This window comes from Lissotriton helveticus, chromosome 12 (assembly GCF_964261635.1).
Source record: "Lissotriton helveticus chromosome 12, aLisHel1.1, whole genome shotgun sequence".
In the NCBI taxonomy this organism is placed as follows: Eukaryota; Metazoa; Chordata; class Amphibia; order Caudata; family Salamandridae; genus Lissotriton; species Lissotriton helveticus.
Genome location: NC_136073.1, coordinates 672861970 through 672887383, shown reverse-complemented (window position 1 = coordinate 672887383; position 25414 = coordinate 672861970). Strand labels below are relative to the sequence as shown.

Here is a 25414-nt window from a genome sequence, read left to right as displayed (position 1 = left end):
CATCCCCAGACTATGGTGGCCAGAAAAGGCAGAAATACCGCCTCATACTACCAGCTTGGCCCGCAATCTGGGGGTGCACTTAGACGCTGACCTGTCCTTCAGACAACAAGCGGCTAGAGTGGCAGGCATGTGCTTTGGGGTGATAAAGGGGCTGAGGAAGTTCTTCGACCTGTTGCCCTTTGAAGCAAGAAAAACAGTTACGGTTGCATTAGTAACATCACGCATCGACTACTGTAACAGCCTCTATGCTGGCACCAATAAAGTAGTCACACATAAACTTCAGATGGTGCAACATGCAGCAGCAAGGCTGGTTCTGAAATGGCCGAAAAGATCATCAGCAACCAAAGCCCTCAATGCATTACACTGGCTGCCCATAACAAAAAGGGTCTTGTTTAAAGTACTGATAATTACTTTTCGAGCTGTTCATGACCTAGGTCCACTATACCTAAGGAAAAAATTTCAGAGATACTGCCCAACTCGAGCATTACGATCCTCAACTGCCAAACTGCTTACTGTCCCAGGGTTCAGACTCAAAACCCGAGGGGGCAAGTCCCTGGCGGTATTGGGTGCAAAAGCGTGGAATACTCTCCCCCCACATCTGAGAGCATTGGACAAGGAAACAGATTTCCGTAAACACCTAAAAACCTGGATTTTTAATCTCCAAGACACAACTGCTAGAAGACTAGTGTGATTCTGGATCTGGTCAAGTAAGCAGAGAGGCAACCTGACACCTGGTTGACCTTACATGGGCGCCTAGATGCTCCTTGGAGCGATTGTTGCGCGATACAAATTGGCAATTACATTACATTACATTACATGACTGACACACATAGCAGGAGTGCCTTAGGCAAGCTCATTTGAGCTTGTCCATGCTCGGAACACGCTGCCCGCCAGGACCTCAGATCCTCCCCCAACCATGGCAGATGCTACTCAGCCACTGACCTCCAAGACCTGACCACTGGAGGACCCTCAACTCGCTGCTGCACCTCTGCATCCAACACTGACGGTGCATTTGGATGTGCCACCTGCTGCTACTCCAGCATGCCCCCGCAACCCAGAACGGTTCTCCTCACCTAATGCTCATGACCACACCACGCACAACAAACCCACCCTGCCTCCTCCTCAACACACACTTCTGTTTGACATACCATCGAAGTGTGGGACCTCCTGCATTACCTAACCCTAGAATTTCTCTTCCTGACCCAGATTTGTCACACCCAACCTTGGCCTATCGTGTAGTTTCCACCTTAAGGTAGGAACTGCACATTTGTATACAGCATAAACGTTGGGATGATGCCAGACAGATTCTATGCAGCCCCTCAGGATATGTTGTCCTACAGATCAGCTAACGCCCATTGTCGCCCTAAGCCCCCTTTAACCTAGTTGTGCAGCAAATGGCTTCTGGCAACCACTGAACATGACAACCCTAGTCCCACAGGAAGCGTGGTTACAGATCTACAACGCTTTTGCTCAGGCACTCGTGCTCTAGTACTCTCAGAGAAATATACAAGAAATACACAGAGGGACGTTTTCAATGTCTATTGAACCCGCGTGATTGTTGTATACAATGTATGTGCTGCAATGAGCAATAGGCAAAAACAAATGAAAGTTACTAAGAGTACCAGAACAGTGAACAGAATAAAAAGCTCCATCATGGTGGTAAAGCAATGTATATATGCAGGCCTAAAATATAATATAGAAAACTGGTTGTACTCCTATTATGCAGTGTTGGACCTGGGGTCTCCGGACCACATAGGGTAGCTTGGCACAGAGTAGGAAAGGGCAAAACCAAAGGCAAAAATTGTTAAGCTTGTATCACACCCTATAGCAACTCAGCGTCCATCCATTAAAAAATAACGCTACACCAGTTTAGGAAAATATGGTTCACTTTTATAAAAGTTCTTTTGTATTCACTTATCGTTTTGACTTAATTTACAACAAGTATTTCCCCATCTGTCTCTTTTCAGCAATAAAGTTTCAACAATACATTACATTTGTTGTTACGCTTTCTATCAAAAGAGGTAAAAGCTCAGCCTTAACCCTGGCACTCCAAACATCTAGCATTTACTTCACAATTTTATACTAAGTGAAAAGCACGTTGGAGAAATCAAACTGTACAATACCCTCAATAACTCCTGGTCTTTTTAAACATAAAGGAATAAGGGTTCCTCAGACAGTTCCACAGTTGATTCTCCTGGATTTCTGAGTTCAAGCAGCTAAATAACTAAATGGAGACAAGCAGGTTAATTCTTTATCTTATACCGCTCTTTGGTTCACTCTATGGCCACATTAGCTTAACAACATAGCACAGTAAATCTTTTAGGCTCTGGATAACCTACACAAAAACATTCCCTTTAATCAATCTGTTGGAAGCTCCCTCAGCTATATGACGAGGAATCCGCGGCAGGGGGGAGGGAAGGAAGGGGGCACTTCAACACCGATGGGTCGACAGCTGGCACGACGAGACCTTCACACGGTGAGTCCCACTTCTCCTCCACAGGGACCGTTCCCCGCCTTCCTCACACAGCGTATCAGCAAAGACTTGGTCTGACAGCGCTGCCAGTTAGTTTTCTTCCGGCAGTGTCGGGTAGGGGGAATCTGGGTTCACCGCTGCGATGGGTATCGCTTTAGAGTTAGCCTCCTTTCCGCTTCCTATCAGTAGCAAAAGTTCATCCTACTGGCCAATCGGGGTCAAGAGGAGGGTTTAATTCAGAGCTAGTGATGGAATCACGATGGCAGGGTTTGGTCAACGGGAAAGGGGTCACGTCAGTAGAAAAGAGCAGCTGGCCCGCAGGTCAATCTAACCCCTCACAGTGCGCCTTCCTCCTCACTAAGTCGCCTCTCTCCTCACCAGTTCCACACCACCCTCTCTCTGGACACACCTAAAATGGCCGCCCAGGTTCTGACCCTTATATAGGCTGACCTCAGACTTCCAGAACCAGCTGGAAGGTTCTGGAGTGTCCCTATGTTAACCTATGGGTCCGTTCTCTGAGGTGGCAGTTGTGGCAGTTACTGGCCACCATTTTGTAAAGCTAACTTTTCATGTTAACAGGGAGCTTCAAGGCCTAAGAAAATTATGAGATCAAGGAGTACCTAACCCCTAAGACAACACTTAAAAATTCCAGTGGACATGAAAAACAAAGGGTAGGAGGCAGAAAGGGGATAAAAATAAATAAATAGTGGAAGGGACCACCCCAAAGGGCTGACAGGTCTAACATGCAGCCTCTAACCTAAGTGTCAAGGGTGTGTGTATGTGTGATAATACAGCCAAGAATCCCCGTACTGGATGATCCAACCTTGGTTACGTCATGGGAATGAATGTAAGTCCCCATCTGGGTCACGTGCTGGACACCCTTGCAAGGAAATCAGCAAGCTGCTGGGCCGAAGATTCAGCAGTTAGAAAGCTCGCCAATATCAGCAAGGCACTCCTCTAACTAAACCCAGGAAATGCTTGTTTCTTTATAATCAAAAGTATCCCTGCATGTCCTGCGCAAGCCAGCCCAGCATTATTTTAGTCCATAGATAGCCATGTTGCCCCTGGATGAAAAATAGAACGACATTTGCACAACGTGTGTCAAGACCTTGTACGTGGTTTTCAAGGAATCATGATAATGTTAGGCGAAGCAGAATCTGTAAGCAAAGTAGTTTCAGAGAAACGTACCCAACATTGTCATGCGTGCAAATGTGTGTAAAAGGTTATTGTGCGAACTGACAGGCAACCTAGGAAAACGTGTCCATGATAAATTATGCAAAAACAACAATTGATGGACAGAATGCAGAACAATGTCATACATTCACCCCAGTACAGAGATCTGGGCCTAAATCCATTGTTTTTTTGCACACCACCCCAGTTCAGACATGGCAATGTGCAAATCAGCCTTGACCCTGTGCCTCATGGGAACAGTCCAGCCCGAACTGCCAAGCCATGTCTTTCCTGGACCGGAATCAAGCATCCTAGGACGGGTGTCTGGCTATCAGCCGTCTTCAGCCAGGATAGCTTGACTCCAGTGGTGTGGAGAGCATGGGACACACGTCTGAGCATACCCATCCCACTCGGGGTGACAAATGCAAAAACAAAATTGATGGACAGAATGCAGAACAATGTCATACATTCACCCCAGTACAGAGATCTGGGCCTAAATCCATCGTTTTTTTGCACTCCACACCAGGACCTGTTTCTGGCTATCAGCCGTCTTCAGCCAGGATAGCTTGACTCCAGTGGTGTGAATAGCATGGGACTCACGTCTGAGCATACCCATCCCACTCGGGGTGACAAATGCAAAAACAACAATTGATGGACAGAATGCAGAACAATGTCGTACATTCACCGGTCCTAGCATGCTTGATTCCGGTCCAGGAAACATGAGGCACAGGGTCAAGGCTGATTTGCATATGGCCATGTCTGAACTGGGGTGGTGTGGAGTGCAAAAAAACGATGATTTAGGCCCAGATCTCTGTACTGGGGTGAATGTATGACATTGTTCTGCATTCTGTCCATCAACTGTTGTTTTTGCATGATAAATTATGGCATTGGTTTTGTGTGGGCCTATTTCAGACACATAACAGGCCCTGTCATCGCAGTGTCTTGTATCCCATGTTACAAACACGCACTCTTTAAACATACAAAGTCCTCGCAATCTAAGCCCTACTTACCTGATCTGAAAGAAACTGGTTAGATTCCTTACCTTAGAATATCCCCAGGCATCAGACTGGATCCAGAAAGTTTTGCGTAGCAGTACCCCTGCACGTTGGTAGGCGTCGTCTGCGGCTCCGCGTCCGTCGTCGACATCGTAGTCGCCGGGATTACGTCGTCGGAGTACGTCCGTCAGTTCTTCTTTTTTCCATGCCAGCAAGCGCAGATCCGGGAAGAGCAGTACTCCTTAGTTACTTTTTGACTTAACTTTTTTCGATCTATTTTGGATCTTCTCGAGTCATTTATCGACTCCGGTGCCGGTAGGGATGCCCGGGTTCAAGCCCTGTGACAACTGTAGCCGACTGATGTCGGTTACCGACCCCCACCGTCGGTACCTTTATTGCCTCGGGGCCGACTATGATGACAAGTCGTGCCCCAACTGCCGAACCTTGATGTCGAAAGCTAGGCGGGAGCCCGTAAGCGACTCGAGCTCCGGCAGTGCCCCCACGCCGCTTGAGATCCCGGTCCAGGAAGAGGTCGAAGGACCGGTCGCAGGGCCACAGTCATCACAGCTCGGCGAGTCGACACCACTTGTCTGGTTCTAAGTCCTCAGGTAAGTTGAGGCACAAGAAGTCGAAGAAGCGACATCGCTCTTCTGACTCCGCCCCCCCCCCGACGCTCGCGCAACGCGGCCGGGGATTCGGCCGACACCGCCCACGCGGCTCTGCCGGAGCCGCAAGCGCCGCGTCCAGCTCCACACCCGCCGGTCCCTGGGCTGAACGCTACGCTGGAGATCACGCTTCCCTCCGTCGGGTCCTGTCGAGGTGCCTTCAGGCCCCGCGGGCCCATCTGGGAGGCCAAGCGGGCCGGGGGCTTCGGCCCCGGCACCGTCGGGTGATTCGGCCCCGGCGTCGTCGGTGACTTGGGTCCCGACGCGCAGGACTCCGCAGGATCCAGGCCTGGATCCGTGTTGATGCCAGTCGGCCTTACAACCCCTCCGCCGGCATCATCATCAAGGGTGTCGCCACCGGCGCCGTTCTTGGGCGTCATCGTCCCCGATCCCCACCCCGGTCCGGATCCGGCGTCGGAACGGCACCGTCTTCGACGCCGATAGGTGAGCCCTTCACCGACGATCCGGCTCCATCATTTCTTCCTGACTTACAGGAGATGGAGGGGGATTGGGAGGGGTCTGAGGACCCTTTGGCACTGCAGTGCTAGTTGAGTCAGGACTGGATGGACGAACTTGGGGAAGTCAGTGGTCTGGACACTTCTCCCGACACTGGTTTTGTCTCCCCTCCTACCGTGGCTATGGAGGAGGGGGCTGCGTACAGCGTGGTGTTGTCTCGGGTGGCCAAGGCCTTGGCTCTTGAGCTCCCAATCGCGACCGTGAGGACTAACCTCACTGAGGTACTCAAACCGCAGGCAAGCTCCTCTGAGCCTCTCCTGCCGTTCAACGAGGCCCTCACTGACGTTCTGTTGGGCACCTGGTCCAAGCCCTCCACAGGCCTTCCTGTGGATCGGAACGAGGCCCGACGCCACCGCCCAGCTCCGGGCGACCCCAGTATCCTGTCCGTTAACCCCACCCCGAGAGCCTGGTGATCCAGGCCTCCACTTCCCAGACCGCATTCCCGACCACTCCTCCGGATCGGGAATCCAAAAGGTATGATCAGTTTGGGAAGAAACTGTTCTCCTCACTGGGTTTGGGGCTGCGGTCTGTCAACACCGCCTGCCTTTTGGGCCGTTACTCCCTCTCTCTGTGGGATACGGTTGCGGAGGTGCTGCCACAGTGTCCAGAGAAGACCCGGACACGGCTCGCCCAAGCCCTGGTGGAGGGGCGGGATCCAGCACGGTACTTGATTAGATGTGGACTTGACACCACTGACTCGCTGGGCAGAGCGATTTCCATGATGGTGGGGGTTCGTCGCCACGCCTGGCTGCGGTCTGCCAACTTCTTGGGGGATGTCCAGGCCACGCTCATGGACATGCTCTTCGATGGCTGTCGCCTCTTTGGCGACATAGCGGATAGTGCGCTAGAGCGTTTTAAGGACTCCAGGGTTACGGCCAAGTCCTTGGGCCTGGGCCAGCGCCAGCAAACTTCCGCTTTTCGCCCCTTTCGTGGCCAAGGAAGGGGCGCCCCCACACGTCCAGCCAGCCACAGGCCGCAGAACCAGTCTCAACGCGGTCGCGGACGTGGTTACCGCTGTGGCGGTACCGGGGGACAACGGCAGGGTCAGTCCACATCCGTCCCAGCAGCATCTGCCTCTAAGCCTTCCTAGATCGGCATTTCAGGCCCATTCGACGTGAGTGGGGGGCAGGGTTCGCCATCACCTTCTCCACTGGCGTACCATCACGTCGGACAGTTGGGTGCTACAAATCGTCCGAAGGGGCTCTCCCTCCCCTTCGAGGCGACACCTCCAGCCATGCCACCACGATACCACCGCATGTCGGGGGATCACTTGCTACTTCTGCGAGAGGAAGTTGTGGCCCTCTTGGCCAAGGGGGCCATCGAGCGCGTTCCTGGGCCAGAAGTAGGACGTGGTTGCTATTCCCACTACTTTCTGGTACCCTAGAAGGGCAAAGGAGGCCTACGCCCTATCTTGGACCTCAGGAGCGTCAATGGCTTCCTCCAGAAGGATAAGTTCAAGATGCTGACTTTGGCTCAGGTCCTAGCTGCCCTGGGCCCGGGAGACTGGATGGTAGCGTTGGACTTGCAGGCATATTTCCACATCCCCGTCCTACGGGCGCTACCTGCGGTTCACGGTAGGCCGCAAGCACTTTCAGTTTACCATGCTCCCCTTCGGCCTTACCAGCGCCCCTCGGGTGTTCATAAAAGTGATGGCGGTGGTTGCAGCTCATCTGCGCAGATCAGGGGTTTCAGTCTTCCCCTATCTCGACGATTGGTTGTTGAAGGCGGGCTCGCCCCAAACAGTCGTCTCCCACCTCCTGACTACGGCCGACCTCCTGTACTCGCTGGGGTTCTCCATCAACGTGCCGAAGTCACACCTGTGCCCCTCTCAGAAGCTCCTTTTCATCGGAGCGGTTCTGGACTCGGCGCAGTTTAGGGTTTATCCCCCCGAACAGCGGGTTCGGGATATTTAGGCTCTGATTTCAATCTTTCAGCCTTTATCCAGAGTTTCGGTCAGATTGACGCTGCGGCTCCTGGGGCTGATGGCCTCCCTCTGTCCGGGGAAGTGTAGTGCAGGTGTTCACGGCCAACACCACCGCCATGTGATACTGCAACAAACAGGGCGGGGTGGAGTCGTGGACCCTTTGTCAGGAGGCTCTGCGCCTCTGGCAATGGCTGGAACGCCAGGGCGTCACCCTGGTGGTTCAACAACTGGCAGGTTCCCTGAACGCCAGGGCAGATGAACTCAGCCGCCGGTGCATGATGGATCACAAATGGCGACTGAACTCTGATATGGCGCAAGGTCTCTTTCAGCAGTGCGGAGAGCCTTGGTTAGATCTATTCGCCACCGAAGAGAACACGCAATGTCATCAGTTCTGCGTGTTGGAATTTCCAAGACGGCACTTGCTCGGCGTTGCTTTTCATTGTGATTGGAGCTGCAGTCTGTTGTACGCCTTTCCGCCTATACCACTTCTGCCCAGAGTGCTGAAGAAGATCAGGCGAGACCGGGCCCAAGTCATCCTTGTGGCTCCGGACTGGGCACGAAGATACTGGTATCCCGAGCTACTCAGCATGTCAGTCGATCCACCGATTCGTCTGCCGCTTCAGGAGGACCTTCTGTCGCAGCAGCAGGGGACGGTCCTCCACCTAACCTGTCCAGTCTCCACCTACCTGCGTGGAGATTGAGCGGCGACAGTTGAGGTAATTTGACTTACCTCCTGAAGTCTGTGATGTGATTCTGGCAGCCAGGCGTCCCTCCACAAAAACGGTATACGCCTGCAGGTGGAACAAATTTGTGGCATGGTGCACAGCAAAGGCTGTGGATCCACTCTCTGCCCCCCTTTCAGAGGTTCTCCTCTTCCTTCTTTCTCGTGCCCAGCAGGGCTCTGCTCTGAGCACTATCAAGAGCTACTTCTCGGCCATTTCAGCCTTCTTAAGGCTTCCTGATCAGCCTTCTATTTTCAAGTCCCCTGTTGTAAATAGATTCTTGAAAGGCATCACACACAAGTTTCCTCCTATTCCCTTCATGATGCCTCAGTGGGACTTGAATCTTGTTCTAACGTATCTGATGTACGCTCCCTTTGAGCCACTTCATAACTGTCCTCTTCGACTTCTGACTCTTAAACCTTCATTCCTGGTTGCCATCACCTCTGCCAGGAGAGTGAGTGAGCTCCGGGCTCTATCTTCTAAACCTCCTTTCATCTCTGTATATCCGGACATGGTTGTTCTGAGGACTCGTCCTTCTTTCCTGCTCAAGGTGGTCACAGCCTTTCATATCAGGCAGTCCATCACCTTGCCCACCTTCTTTCCGCCTCCGCATCCCTCGAAAGAGGAAGAAAGGCTCCACCGTCTGGACCCAAAACGTGGGCTCTCCTTCTATCTAGATCGCACTCACCAGTTCCGGGTGGACGACCAGCTCTTTGTTGGTTACGTGGGCGCTAAGAAGGGACAGGCGGTGCACAAGCGGACTGTCTCTCGGTGGGTCGTCTTGTGCATCAAGGTTTGCTACTCTTTAGCCTCCTGTTGGACTGCACGCCCATTCCGCTCTGGCCATGACGGCTACAACTGCCCTGGGTCGGGGAGTCCCCTTGCAGGACATCTGTCAGGCTGCTACGTGGGGCTCGCTGCACATGTTTATTACTGCCTGGACACCCAAGTCCGAAGAGATGGCTTTTTCGGACGTTCCGTTCTCCAGGACTTTCTGGTGTGATCTTGGTTCGCAGACCCACCACCAGGCTTGGTATTGCTAGGTTACCTATTCTAAGGTAAGGAATCTAACACTAACCTGTTTCTTTCAGATGCACATGTTACTTACCTTCGGTAACGAAATATCTGTAAGAAACAGTAGTTAGTGTTAGATTATTTACCGCCCCACTCTTCCTCCCCGTTCTGCGAACCGATATCTAGGGTTAAGGACATCCCTTTCAGGGCCCTAGTTTCATAGCACCAGTGTCAGTTTCTATCATGGCTCTGCGTTCCTGGCGTGGAAAGCTATGTACAGAACTGACGTCAGTGCGCGAGGGCGGCGTCCAAGTACTCCAACGTCATTCCGGCTATCACGATGCCGACAACGGACGCGGAGCCGCAGACGACGCCTACCAACGCGCAAGGGTAAGGCTGCCGAAAACTTTCCGGATCCAGTCTGACGCCTGGGGATATTCTAAGGTAAGTAATCTAACACTAACTGCTGTTTCTTACAGATATATCGTTACCGAAGGTAAGTAACTTGTGGTTACGGGTGGATGACCAGCTCATTGTTGGCTACGTAGGCGCCAAGAAAGGCCGGACTGGTCACAAGAGGACTATCGCCCGCTGAGTAATCTTGTGTATCAAGGCCTGTTATTGTCTGGCTAAAAAGGAATCTCCGGTGGAGTAGCGTGCCCATTCTACCAGGGCGACAGCAGCTACTACTGCAGCAACAGCATGCTGGCGCCGCCGCCGATGAACGCATAGTCGACCGACGCCACCTTCCAACGCGCAGGGGTACTGCTGACGAAAACTTTCCGGATCCAGTCTAACACCTGGGGGTAATTCTAAGGAAAGGAATCTATAAATAACCTATGTTTCTTACATATATATTGTTACCGAAGGTTAAGTAACTTGTACTTTAGTTCGCCTATCAAGATTTCTTTTTTCCTCCTGATATCTTAATCAATTTTATGTTGCTATGGTTTAGTGGGTATCTCTTAAACAACTTGCATTACGCTGTTGGATTGAATGCTGGTGCACGGCTAAGGTACATACTGTTGTCGCTATTGACTGTGGGTTATGTCTCTATCATCTATTTTTTCAAATACTTTCTCTTTTGTTGATACATAGGCGTTTGATTATTTTACCCCTGTGTTTCCTTTTATATCTGTATTTTTGTATATATGGGATGTTCTAGAGGGTCTTCCATATTTCTCGTTCTTTTTTTATATGGAAGGACTGCTTCTATGTCCAGAGGGGCTAAGGTTATCTTTGACTTTTCTTTTAATTGACCATTTGTTTTCCCCATAGAGGATGGTAAGGATTACAGAAAAGTCCTTACCATAGGTGTTTCACAGTTCAAAGGATTGAACATTTGAATGTTTAACTGTGTGGATATAGATAAAGTCTTATTGGGTTATATCAGCCTCATGGGTTTAATGCCTTGTAATTCTTGTCACTGTGGTTCTTTCCACAGTTGTGAGGAGAGTTCTTAAGACAGTCTTGTCTTTTTGGCATGAATATGTTATTCCTGTGGGTCAAGTCTTGCAACTTTATCTACCTATAGCCTCCTTTTGGGGCCTTTATAGTGTACTGTGAGTTTCTGCTTGCTTCCATTGTTATACATTTCTGGCCTTCTATTTCTCTCTCGCTCTCTTTTGTTTGGGCCTTATTTTTCCTAATAAGAGAGACTTTATATTTATAGTTTGCAGACCCTTCTCCAGGGTTGGCATAGCTTTGATTCTAAAGTAAGGAATCTGCGGCTAGATGTCTCTATCAGATGAGAAAGTTACTTAACTTCGGAAACACATTATCTGGTAGAGACAGGATCCAGCTGCAGAATCTTGAGCGATCCGCCCAACCTCCCCTCTCTGCAAACGATCTGTACTGGTTTTATATACCAGTGATTACTGTATCTGATAGAGACTACTAGCTGAAGATTCCTTAACGTAGAATTATCCCCAGGCATGAGACTGGATCCGGAAACTTTTCTGCCACAGCATCCCTGCGCGCGGGGGCAAGGCAACATCACGCGACTCCGCCCAGGCGTCGTCCACGTACGTGACGTCAGCGAGGTTACATAACACCGGTCCCGGCGAGCCTACGTCAGTTTTTTCCTTTTCCGCCGCATGCAACGTGGAACCGATCCTTGCTAGGGGCCTGTTTAGCGCCTCTTTTCTTCCATTTCTTTTTGGTGGAACAGTGTGCGAATGCCTTCAGGCTTCAAAACTTGCGCGTTTTCTGGGCGTCTCATGTCGGCGACGGACCTGCACCTCATTTGTATGTGGTGTTTGGGGGAGGATCACGGCACCAGTGATTGCGCAGCATGCCAACAGTTGAAGCCAAAGTCGCGGCGGGAGTGCCGGATGAAACTTTTCTCTGCGTGTCTCTCCAGGTTGACATCCTCCCCTCGGTCTGCTTCGGCACACAGCTTCAGTTATGACCTTGGTCGTCGTCCTCGCCCTTCTCCGATGTCACGTGAGCGTCGCTCCCTGGTGGGTAAGTGTCTCAGTTTGTCCCCGGGTGCTGGTTTCTGGCCTGCCGGGGGCGTGGACTCTCCGCGGGTGATGCGGCCTGCGTGTCGTCCTACCCACCGTTTCCCGGTGTTGGGGCGTCGAGTGTCCAAATGGAGACATACGCAGCGGCTTTGCAGGCCTCGCTGGCATCTCCTTTTCTCCTCCTGGGGCGTAAGCGGATCCCATGCTTCCACAGTTTTTTATCTGGTGGTTCCGCGTTGTGGTGCGGAAAAGTTCTCCGAAGAAAACTGTCGTATGCGCGCCAGGGCGGGTCTTATGTGACCTCGCTGACGTTACGTACGCGGACGACGCTTGGGTGGAGTCGCGTGATGTCGCCCCGCCCCCGGTGCGCAGGGATGCTGTGGCAGAAAAGTTTCCGGATCCAGTCTCAGGCCTGGGGATAATTCTACATTAAGGAATCTGCGGCTAGAATCGTCTCTACCAGGTACATTGTTACCGAAGGTAAGTAACTCGTACTTCACGTAGTTGGATCTTATTTCTGCATCTTGACTTGGTATTGTCATTTGTGCGAACTGAGTTCTTGTGCATTTCCATTATTTTTCTAGAAAGAAAAAAAATGGGAAAGTAGAGAGCGGTATGGGAGATCCCAGTTGTTTTTCCATATGTGTTCACGTTCGTTTCTAGGTTGTTGGAACATTCATATGCTGATTTATGGTTAAAACTTTAATCGTTATTCACACTTGAGTCTCTTGTCATTTTTGGCTTCTTAAAAAGAGAGGGACACTTTGGAACCCAAAGGACTAGGATTCAAGCAGAACCTCAAAGAAGAAAGTCCTCCGGGAGTAATATTAGACCTAACTTCACAACACTTCACCATACATAAAGTCCTATTTCAAACATCAAACATTCATCTCCAAAAAGAAGGATCGTTGTTCAAACCAATTGTCAATGTATTGGCACAGAAACCTACAAATTATACATTGATATAATCAATTCATTAAAAATGTAGTACAAGATTAAAAACCATTTCATACAAGAAGGAAAAGAATTTTCGTTTTTCCTCAGAAAGACAACAATATCGATGTTGTTGTTTTTTGCACACTGTTCAGTACACAGCTTCTATAGGTGACTCTGTGTTTCAAATGAGGAAAATGGTCACGAAAAAAACTTAGAGCAGCGCGTTGGGAAGGGAGTGATATGGACTCTGTCATTACATCTGGTGGGCGATGTTGTATGAAGTCGCATGATGCCCTCTGCCGGCGCGCGGACGTGCTTTGGAAAAAAGGTTTCTCAGATCCAGTGTCTCCCCTGGGGAGGATTCTAAAGTATGGAATCTGCAGCTAGATCCTGTCTCTACCAGATAATGTGTAAATCGTTGTGGCCCTTGTTCGGAACAGCTTTTAGTTGTGACCCAATTTCTAATGCAAGCACCAAAATGCTGATCAATATTAACTTACATGTTAAAGCATAAGAAAGAGAACTAAAAAGAAGTGAGATAGAAAGTTCACTTTACAGGGGCCCCCTGAAAGTTAGGGGAGCTTTTGGCAATTGCCCACTTTTCCCATGCCTTAAAACGTCTCTGATTCCATGACAACACTGTTTAGACAGCACAGCGCTGGGTCACACACTTGACCAGATGCCACTATTTTGTTAACTATATTTGTTCTAAATAAGATGTAATTGTACCAGAAGCTTCAACTCTGATTGTAATAGTTTTGGGAGGTGAGCTTCTTTATTAACCAGAGATTTATTCTTTTTTGGCGATTACGCATTTTACTGACCGTTCTCACCTCAAGATATACTCATGTGGAAATCTTGGGGTTTCACAAGTTTTCAGTCCATCTCTACCACACTTCGGGCTTTTTTCCCCTTACAGGAACTTATAATAAAGTGGCAGGAATAGGGAGATATTTTGTGAACTATATTTTACAATTTGAAGGAGCAGACAGGACACCAGAAAAATCAAATTATTATTTTGCAGTGTCTGGGTCTAGGTGGTTTGGCTGTATGTAATCAAATGGAAAATAACAAAGATCTGCAGGACAAGGGGCTATATTTATGAATACAATAGGTAACTTTGACTCACATTATTCACCTACTGGTTATGGAGCTGTAGACTACGGAAGTGATTTTTCAAAGCATACAATCAGAAGGAGTAGGGTGCTCTATGCCGACTTTAAAGAGGTTAGCTATTGCATGTCACTATGAAACCCACCATGATACGTTGACGAAGATCTAATTGTTCTGTTTTCAAATAACCACAATATACTGGACAGACTGTAGGTGAATGGCGAGTCAGGTTTGAAATTCTGCTTAGCGGAAATACACATGATTTCCGAGGTTTGAACAATTGTGTTCCATTACGACTTCTTCTTCCTTGTCCCTGCTTACATTGTTATAAAGTACCATTTAGACTGATCTATGGTACATTACATATCAAAGTTGCTAACCCTAAGCATTTTATTTTTGTTGCTAAAGTCTATTACTACAAATGTACTTTATTGCTAACGTCGTTCCTAATGCAATTCTACTATGGTTGGTTGTGTTTTTATGTATCTTTAAATATTTTAAAGTTTTGGGGCATATTGACAACTTTAGTTGCTAGCACAAGGCACTTTAGTTTCTACTGCTAAAAGTTTACTAGCACAATTGCTCTTTATTGCTAAAGCTGTCTTAAATGGTATTTTATTGGGCGTTTTTTATCTTCACAGTTCCCATTGTTATAAAGTCTTTCTTAGAATAATGTATCGTATACTGTAAATTATAGCTGCTGTCACAATGTACTTTATTTTTGCACGCTGATCATTTGGAGTCAAAAAAACTATGTTAGGGCTTAGTTGTAGATTTTTGCTTGGATATAAATGTACACAGTAGCTGCATATATATGTATTTTTTAAATCTACTTTTATTTTGTATATGTTCTTTGCTGATTGTAATGATTTTAAGTAATCAACAAATAAATATTTACTACTAGGTTTGAAATAAGTATTGGCAATTGTTAGTATAGATAAGGAGATAACGGAGAAGATAAAAATTAACAAAGAAACTAAGCCAGAGTAATATAAGTTTACAGAACAGAGAAAATGTTATGAGAGTACTGTATTGAAACTACATATGAAGAAATCTGAGGAATGTGTAGTTCTAAAGATACTAAAAACAAGTTTTATAGATGTAGATGGAAGGAAAAATTATAATGTGAGGACAGATGATGATTTGGAATCACCTGATATTAAACCAGAAAGTTTCGGAAATTGTACATTGCAGAAATCCGCATTAGTATGGATAAATCAAGGATTTCTAGACATCCTACTTAATCTTAACAGATCTAAACAGATGGTGTGCATGAAAGAGTGAAGTTACTGTTAATCGGGTATGAGAGAATTTCCTAAGGAATCTCTGAGAAGTTTGGGAGGTTCAAAGTGTTTTCCCAGTAGGATTGAGTTCAAAGATTATGCTAAACCGCTTTTACACAAGGTCAGAAATGTTCGGTGGTGATTAGAGGTAAAGATAAACAGATTATAGTCTGCTGGGGTATAAAGCCTGTACCGTAATCAAAATCAATTTTCCTCTCACTTGTGGTTAGACGACTCAATTGGAGGGTTGGGCTCTGCTTTGATCTGAGTCGCTTGAATGAGAACATATTAGTTGATAAATACTCCCTGCTGAAGATCTTTGAGTTTTAATCCACTCCATAGTAGCTTATCATTTACTAGTCGCGTACAACCATTTTCCACACAAATACACTCGCACAGCCACTCTCTTCACCACTTTCACACACTTTGCTGTTAAGATAGCAAAATGTAACACTTTCCGCATTTTACTGCTCATGAGATCATAGCTTACATGGATTTACAAACAATATAAGTTGTGACTAAACTAAGACGTACACTTTATACACTCAGTCATGTTACTCGTCGACAATCTAGTTTTGGATGTATTCATGTGTATATACTCCATGTGTGTTTGCATAACACTGCTGTTTGTGAAATAACACTACCCACAAAGGCTCTTACATTTGTGGAATCATTGTTAGCAGCAGTTAGCATCTTCCAATATTTACTGTGATGGACCCACAGTGGTGCAAATAAAAATGTCTCTCAGGGAAGTTGATGTGATATAGTAAATCTGTTTTCAAAGTGTTTGTATTACTTAACATTTGGACTGCTTAGAGAGGCGATTAGACCGAATCCTGACAGATGGGCAACAGAGGAACGGCCAGCTGCAAGAACATCTCTTGCAACAGCTGTCGCAGCAGCTCTCTGGGACTCTGAGCAGTCGGCTGGACAAGACTCTACGGGAGGAGATGAAAAAAAATGTTTCACAGTGTAAGTGCATCAGAAGTGGTTCTGCCTATAAATGTTCACTTACGTCCCTGTGCAATTTGAAATAAATTTAGTAGTAACCTTGTTACTGGTGATAAGCATCATTAGAACGAATACAACAAAAATTGTTCAGGTAAAAATCAAATACATTGAGGTAAAAGTAAAATTGCTCACATATGTTGTAGCCATTGTACTATAATAACTTCACAGAAAATAAGAGCACTATTAATAAACACTAACCTTAAAACGTATTTATTAAAATACCAAAGTAACCATTTAGCTATTGCCCAATTATAGAGCAAGTAAAAAGCATGTTATTATTCTTGATTTGTATAATGCTTATTGTTACATGGTACACAAACATTGATCAGCATAATCAACATGCAGAGGTTATGCTCTCAATTAAAATATTGCCAGTGAAGAATTTATTGGAAACCACACAGCCGATTCTTATTTCATAGAAAATAAAAACAAGTGGCATTGAAACATTGCATGACTTTAACTCCAAGTTTGCATAGATAATGCAAAAAGCCTTTAAATCGTGTTACCTGCATGATTTTTCAACAGAAAACAGCATTTTGAATGATACATCTAAAATTTTTACCTGTCTCATAGTCAAGAATTCAGAACATTTCAAATGAGAGAAACTGCCTCCTCTCAGTACAAACGCCATGATGGTAGAACAGGAGTGTTAAATATTACATGTGCTCATTCATAATAGGTAGGCAGAGACCTACAATCAGAGTCAGAATGTATCTGTGCACCCCCCACACATTCGGCATTAATCTACCCCATTTGCTCATGGGCCAAAGGCCTCCAAAATTCCTCTAATGGAAGTCGAAGCAAACCAATATGAAGGGATTTGTGCATTAATGCTTTTGATGCAAACAATATACACACAAAACCACCTTAAGGAGTGTTTACAGCAGATCTTTAAAACATACTTTGGATGATTGGTCAAACAGATCCAATGAAGGGAATCCATCAAAAACAAAATGAGATAATAGAGGCATACTCGGTGCTGGGTTTAGATAAAAAATATTTTCATACATTAATGAAATTGTACAGTCTTGGAACACCAATAGCATTTATTAATCAAAATCACTAGCAGTTTGTTTCCAGGTGTGTTTTTTCAATAGAAAAATCACAAATATCAAAAAGGTGAATTCAATTGTATTGTAGAGTCACATTGAAATTTGTTGCACAGCAAGGTTGTAAAGTATTTCCATGAGTCTTTCTGAGGATAAGCCTTGCATAGAACAACCATTCAGTCTAATCTCAAAGACTCAGTGCCTAGACTACATGTGATGTTTTTATCTCAATTGTGTTAATAAAAAACAAAAGAACACGTTTTGTTATCTTCAGGACAAAGGAATTGAATAGGAACCCTTAGGTCTACGCTAACACCAAAGGTTTCAAGAGCATAAGTTGTGGGCACAGGTCCAAAAGAAAATCAGTTAACAGCAAGGCGCAGGAATCTCCTTGCTGTTAGCCATTGTTTAGTTTCTGTCACCACGGCGATTTAATATGCCTGTTGACTTGCTATTTAAAAGAAGTGCCTCCGGCCTTTGTATTTGATTGGAAGTCATACTTTGTCCATTAAAAAAACAAAAACATTTTGGAGTCTCTCTAAATATTGGATTTATAACAGGAATTACTTACAAAAATAGGAACACTGTTTGCTTTAACACTTCTTGCGACACTTTGCAGCATAACATATAAGGAACTTTGGCATCTCAAGTTCTACGCTTTCTAATTTGAAGTTCAGTTTAATAAAGTGAATTTATGTTCAGGGATTTTCTGTCAATGCCATCCCATGGAAGAATTTGGAACTGGGATATACCTGATGGTAGTTAAAAAAAAAAAACAACAAAAAACAAAACAAATGAGCAGTGAAACAAGCTCAAGCCATTCTAAAAGCCTTAAAATTAAGGCTCCATATCCGTAAATCAGTACAGGCATCAGTTTGACATTAATGACCTTTAATATTGGACATATAGTTGGAGATTTAAGATTTACATAAAGCCTTCAGAAAAAAACAAGGTAATTGTGATCACTTTGCACTTAACAATTGCTGATAATTGGACGACAATCTAGGTGGTCTAGCCAAATACCTACCTTATTTTTTTTGCTAACTCTTTTTATTGGCATTTTATCATTATGCAGGTTTCTTTCAGCTTAACAATTTAGTGAACAACTCGTCAATACAGTTTCTTAACATAGATATTATGGCAATAAGAATGGACATACATTAGGCCACTTTAAGAGTCTTCGATACTGGATTTGATATGATATTGAGCTCCATTCGACTGAGAGTCACAAACTGTATGCTGTTTTGTCCCTTTTGTGTTGACCTGTATGCTGTTTTGTGCCTTTTGTGTTGGTGATAGCAACCATCTCAAGTTGTGCCTAAAGACTGTATGGAACATATCTCAACAATATGGGTATCTAGAACTGGGGATCACTGCATTAGAAATATCTTGCTGTACTGAGGGCTGGGAGGCCATGTAGTTGGGCCAAATACCTACCTTGACGGCACAGAGGTAGTCGACGCACCATGCGCAGGTTTAGCCCGAGCAGCCACTTCCCTACTTCCGGCACCCACGGGTGCTCACTTGCACCACTGCCGCTCTTAGAGAAGTTTCAACCCTGGTCTGCCAGCCCCAGTCTCCACAGCCGTTGCTGCGATGATCCGCTCCTGGCTCTCTCGACGGTGTCACCATACGTGATCAGGCCCCAGTCTGCCTCATTTCTGTTAGAACATGGAAGAGGGGGTGACCCCCGGGGTATTACCCCGTTGAACCCTAGTGGGTCTCCCACATAGCAAGTCCCAGGGGCCACCATATGTATTGCCAAGGACTACCTCTCGCATCTCAGGCCTCTGGCCTCAGCATCCGCCATTTTGACAGGCTGCAGTTGAGCAAAACGCCTAGCAGCTTTGTTATTCCCGGCTTCAAGTGGTCTACTCGGTGTAGGGGGCTGAGTATCAAGATTCGTAAGAGTCGATTATAACGGGGAACACAGGATTAATGCAGGATAAGAAAGTGCCTGGTCGTAGTTCCGCTCTAGCACGTCTAGCCCCCCATCTGGTCGGCCACGTCTCCCATTACACTAATTGTTATTCCTCTCCCTAGATTTATCATTTTATATTGGGAGAACAAATGTACTGAGGATTACTATATGAAAGTTAGTTCCATACATCTTACCATATTTTTTACCATTCATCTAAACACCACTAGGTTAGTGGTGTTTTCTGACTTTGATACCTTAACTGCTTGTAATTCCTATGATAGTAACTTCACTTGTTTTTTTACTTTGTTTTTTATGACTTGATAATGGTGGGTCACCCTTAGTGATACCTATTATCACAAGACTTTCTTGGGAATGGCATCTTGCGCCACTTAGATGGGGGTGGGGGGGTCACTATGTCCTTCTCCCTCCTGCCACCGGGTGGTGTCACGGTGTACGTCAGCAATGGGTGCCTGGTTCTTCTCTACGTCCCTCTTCCTCAAATTCTACAACATTTTGAAAATGTTTATTATCCCGGTTTGATAGCAATTTTGTATACTTACAGCCTTGAACAAGTAACTTTCATCTATTGTTATGGTGACATGGGTACAATGGATTACTGAATTCTCTACGTATCAATAAGTCCTTCATACTGAATTTTCTACATACCCTACTTGGTGGACTCTGACTTATCAGTCTTCTCTTTTTAAGTGTTGTGGTATCTCTTTTTTATCTCAGTTTGTATAGTGAACGTTTGTGTTTGTTGTTTGTACCTGTTATTATTAGCGTACATGATACCAAGAAAGCACCAACCAAAGTTATATGCTCATTATACTATACCCATAATATTATATTCCAATTGGAGGAGTGATTGTTATACCACTACTACCTTTCTGTTTTCTATCCAACATTCAGATAAGTGTTTACCTTCATCATATTGCCCATCCCCACAACAATTTCAGAAGGCAGAGAAGCACAAAAATTGAGACAAAAACTTGTAGCACTTTAAAGCTTCCTGTAAAGGATAATATTTGGGTCCTTAATACTAACTACTGTCCACCTTATTGGGAAAAATGAAAGTGCGGGTAATTAGCGGTTGTGGTTTGAATCTGATAGAGACTACTAGCCGCAGATTCCTTAACGTAGAATTATCCCCAGGCGTGAGACTGGATCTGGAAAACTTTTTGCCACAACATCTCTTCTCGCTGGGAGACGGCACCACGTGACACCGCCCTGACATCGTCCGCATACGTGACGTCAGCGAGATCACATTAGTCCTACCCCAGCGCGCTGACATCAGTTTCCTTCTTTTCAGCGCACAACGCGGATCCAGATCGAGTTCCCTTGGCCTTCTTTCAGGCCTTCTTTTAACGCCTTTGAGTTGGGAACAGTGTGCACATGCCGTCTGGTTTCAAGACGTGTACTTCGTGTACGCATCAGATGTCGTCGACGGACCCTCATCCTATTTGTATATGGTGTTTGGGCGAGCACCATGATTCCACGGACTGCGACGCTTGCCAGCAATAAAAGCCGAAGTCCCGGCGGGAGCGCCGGATAAAATTGCTTCCGGCCCTCTTGTCCAGATCAGTCTCGTCACCACGTCTGTCCCCTACCTAGGAAGGGTCCAGAAACCACTGATTCCGACTGCGGCATCATCCCTCACCGAGGCCCCATGGGCGTTGCTCGCCCGCCGGTAAGTCCTACAGCTTGTCACCGAGGCCTTGACCTCGTTCTGCAGATGGTGCGGGACACTCTCGGGACGTGCGCTCTCGGCCGTCGCCACCCTATGCGCCGTTTCCTGGCTTCGAGGCGACTAGGGCCCAAATGGAGGCCTATGCTATGGCTCTGCAGGCTGCTTTGGGCCCCCTCCTCTTCCTGTGACGTCCGCGGATCCCTCGCCATGCGCGGGACCTTCCGCAGACTCACCGGGGGCTCGGACCCTGGCGCCGACGAGTTCGGCTACAGGTTTTGGAGGTGTGGTGTCGTCGAGGTGCGGCCCCAGGGGGTTCCCCTCTTCGACCCACGGCATCCCTGCCTCGCCGCAAAACCCCACGGGGTTCCCTGTGGTGTCTCAGGAGGTGGCCCGGGCTCGGTTCTCTGGGCAGGCGGCTGTCATACCGGAGGCGAAGCCGGCGCCTTTCCTCCCCGGCCCTGGCGGCCCCGCGAGTGGAGGCCGGGACCCAGGGCGCCTCCCCGAGCCCCCCTCGGTCCTCTGTGCAGACAGCTGCCTCGTCGGAGGTCGAGCCGGCACCTTTCCGGCGGCGTTCATTGGCCGCCCCGGATCCAACCCCGCCTCTTTCTCCTGTTAAGCACGTGGTGGTGGAGGTCAACTCGGCACCCCTGGGGGGCGCTTTGGCACCGTTCGAGGAAACACTGGTGCCCATGGCGGACTCTACCGCGCCGCCCCAGCGCCGGCTCCTGTACTCGTCGCTAGATGTCCCCTCTTCCCTGGCGACTGGACGCCGCGTCGTCGCTTTTTCCCTGGTGTCTTCCAGGGAGGGCTCTACGCCCTCTCCGAGGCCATAGGCCTCTCTTCTGCACCTCGCGGTTGGTTGCCCCGCAGGCTTCTCCGCCTTTTCCGGAGACCCCTCATGTCCCTCACTCGTCCATGGGCCTTCCAACCTTCAGGGGCTGTCCGTTTCTTCGTCCAGCTGGGCTTGGGGACGGGCGGCTTAGTTTTCAGCCCTCGCCCACGGAAGAGTTGCTCTCTCCCACGCGACGCCCTACGGAGGAGAGTGTGACCTTTGTCCAGGCCATTTCCACGGCAGCTGGCATTTTGCAGATGGGCACCCCGGTCAGTCCTCTCCCTCCGGACCATTTGTTGGAGGTTCTCCACCAGGGCTCTGGTGGAAGGGAGCTGCTTCTTCCTTTTGGAGCTTTGCTCCACAACTCTCTTCTGGGGGCGTCCTGCTACGGGACATCCAGTGCCTCAGCCGCTCCTCCAGCACTACTGTCCTGCCTCGCGCGATCCAGTCTGCCTTTTTTCCCACCCTTCGGCCCAGGGCCCGGTCTTGCAGTCAGCTTTTCCTTCTTTGCCGTCAGTGTTGCTCCCTCTGTCGCGGGAGGGCCGGTGGTTGGACTCCTGGGGGGCGTAACTTCTTCGCTTCCACCAGTGCTGCTTTGCGCACGCGCAACACACTTTGTGTGTTGGCAAGGGTTGCCTCCGGCCTTTGGGATTCGGTGGAGTCCTTTCTGTCTCGCACCTACCATGAAGGTGTCAGCGCTGATCTGCAGCACCATGTTCTGGATGGTCGGGAGTTAACTGCATTCATTCTCTGTTCAGCCTTAGATGTTTCTGATTCTCTCTGCTGCGCAATGGCGAATTCTGTGGCTCTCCGCCTCCATGTTTGGTTGCCGGATGGCGTATTTCCAATGAATATTAGAGAGCGTCTGGTTGACCTGCCTTTTGATGGGATTCTTTTATTTAACACCCACGCGGACTCCGCCATTCAACGACTCCTTGCTGGGCTCTGTCCTCCTCCCCCTCCGTAAGCTTTGGCTTGTCGGTCCTCTGGTGCCTTATGGGAGGCATTTGCCCAATCTTTCTTTTGGGCCTAGTGTTTTGGTTGGCTCGTCTGTGTCTTCAGGGTCTTTCAGTTGGCTCCCCTGTACTGTTGGCTGCTGGTACATCCCTTTAGCTTGTGTGTGGTTTTTGGTTGTTAGTGCAGTCGTTTAGGTCCTCAGAATGGACCATCTGTGTAATTTTTGGCTGATTGGTAAGCCATCTGTGGTGCTCCCACAGGTCCTTTATGTTCTTGATCTCTGCTGCGGGGTTTTTCCTTAAGAGGTTTTCCCTTGTGCTCCAGGCTCTGTTCAGAGTCCGATGGTGTTCCTATCCTTCGTCTTTAGGGCTTGCCTGTCGTGCCTTTAGTTCCTCTTCAACCACTGGATCGCCAGACCGACTTCGGTCATGCTGTCTACGGCGTTGTGTCGTGGTGTTTCCACCTTGATATCCGGTGTTCCGGCCTGTTCCTCTGCCTTATGTTCCCGGGGGTTGGGGTACTTCTGGTATTCTCCTGTGTTCTGGTTGAGGGCTCTAGGTGTATACTCCATTTTCCCCTCTCAGCTTCTGGCCAACCCCACTTCCTTTTGTTGATCGGGTTGTGCCGCTGGGACGGTTCTTCCCTGGGGCTGGTTCTGGGATTCCCTTACCCCTGCCTTCGTCTTTCGCTTGGCCTGTTCTGGGCACACTACTTCTTCATGTTACCAGCTGCTGGCTGCGCACGCCGGGTCGTTATGGTCCACCTCTGTGGGCCTCGGCGTGTACCTGTGTGCTCCTGCCCCGTATTCTGCTGCGGTTTTGAGAGGCTGTGTCTTCCTTCTCAATCCTGTGCTTCTCGGCTGGGGGTTGGCTGTTCCTGCCTTGTCCGCTGCCTCGGTGCTGATGCCAGTTCGACTGTCTCCTTCATTGGGTGTGTGTGCTCCTGGGGCGGGCTCTGCCTCCGTTCCACCTCTTCTTCTTGGATTTTGTGGGTGGTTCTTTCTTCCTTTGGTCCCCTCTGGGTGCCGGCTGTCCCTCCAGAGGGTTTTCAGGCGGGCGCCCCTTGCCCCTCGGGTAGGCTTGTGGTTCCTGGCCTTCCCTTCTCCTTGTTCTTGCTTACTCCTGCTTGGTGGGAGCTGGGCTGTCCTCCCTGTCCCCATGACACATTCCTTGTTGGGGCCCTGTGTTCTTCCAAGCTGGTGGGGTTCTCTCGCAGACCCTCCTCCCCTCTGGGTATGGCTAGGGTATCTATTCTACGTTGAGAAATCTGCGGCTAGTAGTCTCTATCAGATGTACAAGTTACTTACCTTTGGTAACAATGTATCTGGTAGAGACGATTCTAGCCGCAGATTCCTTCACGGCCCGCCCTTCCTCCCCTTTCTGCAAGGGCCTTTAGCTTGGTCTTCTGCTCTCGCCTCCCTCCGGGTGGCTTGTCTTCTGCGAGTGCCCTCTTTCGCTTCCTCCCTGGCAGGATGCTTCGTTCTGTTTATTTGTTTCACTCCTTCCTTCCTGTTACTTGAACGGTAGGGTCATGTGTACTTCCGCATCCCTACACCCTGGTTTTTTTCCAGTGTGGGGCCTACTTATAATCTTCTCCCTTTTTTCATTGTTTGAGGTTTCTAACTCCTCTGCAGTCCTTTGGGGTGGGGTCTCTTGGCTGTGCCTTGGTCCTTAGCTTCTTACAGGGGATGCAACACTCTTGAGGATATTGACTTGGGGTAACTTGTCTTACTCATCTGTTCCGGACTTGTTGCCCCTCACTTTTATAGATTGTGAGTGCAGACTTTCTATTGTCTGCCATGATGTTTTTCACATGTTTTTCTGCTTCCAGTGACAATATCGCCCTTGCTTTGTAGGGTTGCTCCACGGAGCGGTGCTCTTCTCTTTTCTTCCATGACTTTCAGTGACAGTGCCTGGCACTGTTCCTAATGGTGCTGTTTCTCACCATTTGCTTCTTTCCTTCTGGTTCCCAGATTGTGTTTGCGCACTGTTCCCATATTCTCACAGTTTTTTTGGTGATGGCTCTGCGTTGTGGTGCGGAAAAGTTCTCCAAAGAAAACTGATGTCAGTGTGCTGGGGTGGGACTTATGTGACCTCGCTGAAGTCACGTACGCGGACGACGTCAGGGCGGAATCAGGTGGTGCCGTCTCCCCAGAGCGCAGAGATGCTGTGGCAAAAAGTTTTCTGGATCCAGTCTCGCGCCTGGGGGTAATTCTACGTTAAGGAATCTGCGGCTAGAATCATCTCTACCAGATACATTGTTACTGAAGGTAAGTAACTTGTACTTTATTGCCTCTCTAAAGAATCATTCTTTACAATTACATCCGATTTATGGATACAAAGTTGTACCTAGTATGAAATTTAAAAAAGTGAAAGTACATTAATCGATTTGAGATGAGAGATGCACAGAACCACCCAACAGTGTATCATATTGACCTAAGCCTGGTGTGGGTGCCTTACAAATTGACAGATCTGCTTCACCTGTCCAGCTTGTTTGCCAGTTGGAGGCATGAAGTGATCATGGTTTGTAATCCCTGAAGACATCAGATGGCTCTGATCTATGTGCTTTAAGTTGTAAAGTGGAAGGAAATCGCCTGGGCTCCATTTGTGCTTGAGGCAGCATTACTAATCAGATTCACTTGTAGCTGTGTTTGCTTTTCGTTTATTTTTAAAATGTAG

General features: G+C 47.9%; 1 protein-coding gene across 1 annotated transcript in view; it reads left to right on the top strand.

Annotated features, from left to right (window-relative positions):
• Positions 1 to 25414, top strand: part of EDC4 (enhancer of mRNA decapping 4) — a 734765-nt gene that overhangs the window by 539316 nt on the left and 170035 nt on the right. Inside the window, exon 23 of the mRNA XM_078670461.1 lies at positions 16093 to 16248. Coding sequence (XP_078526587.1) covers positions 16093 to 16248 — 156 coding nt within the window. The remainder of the gene's footprint in view (positions 1 to 16092; positions 16249 to 25414) is intronic.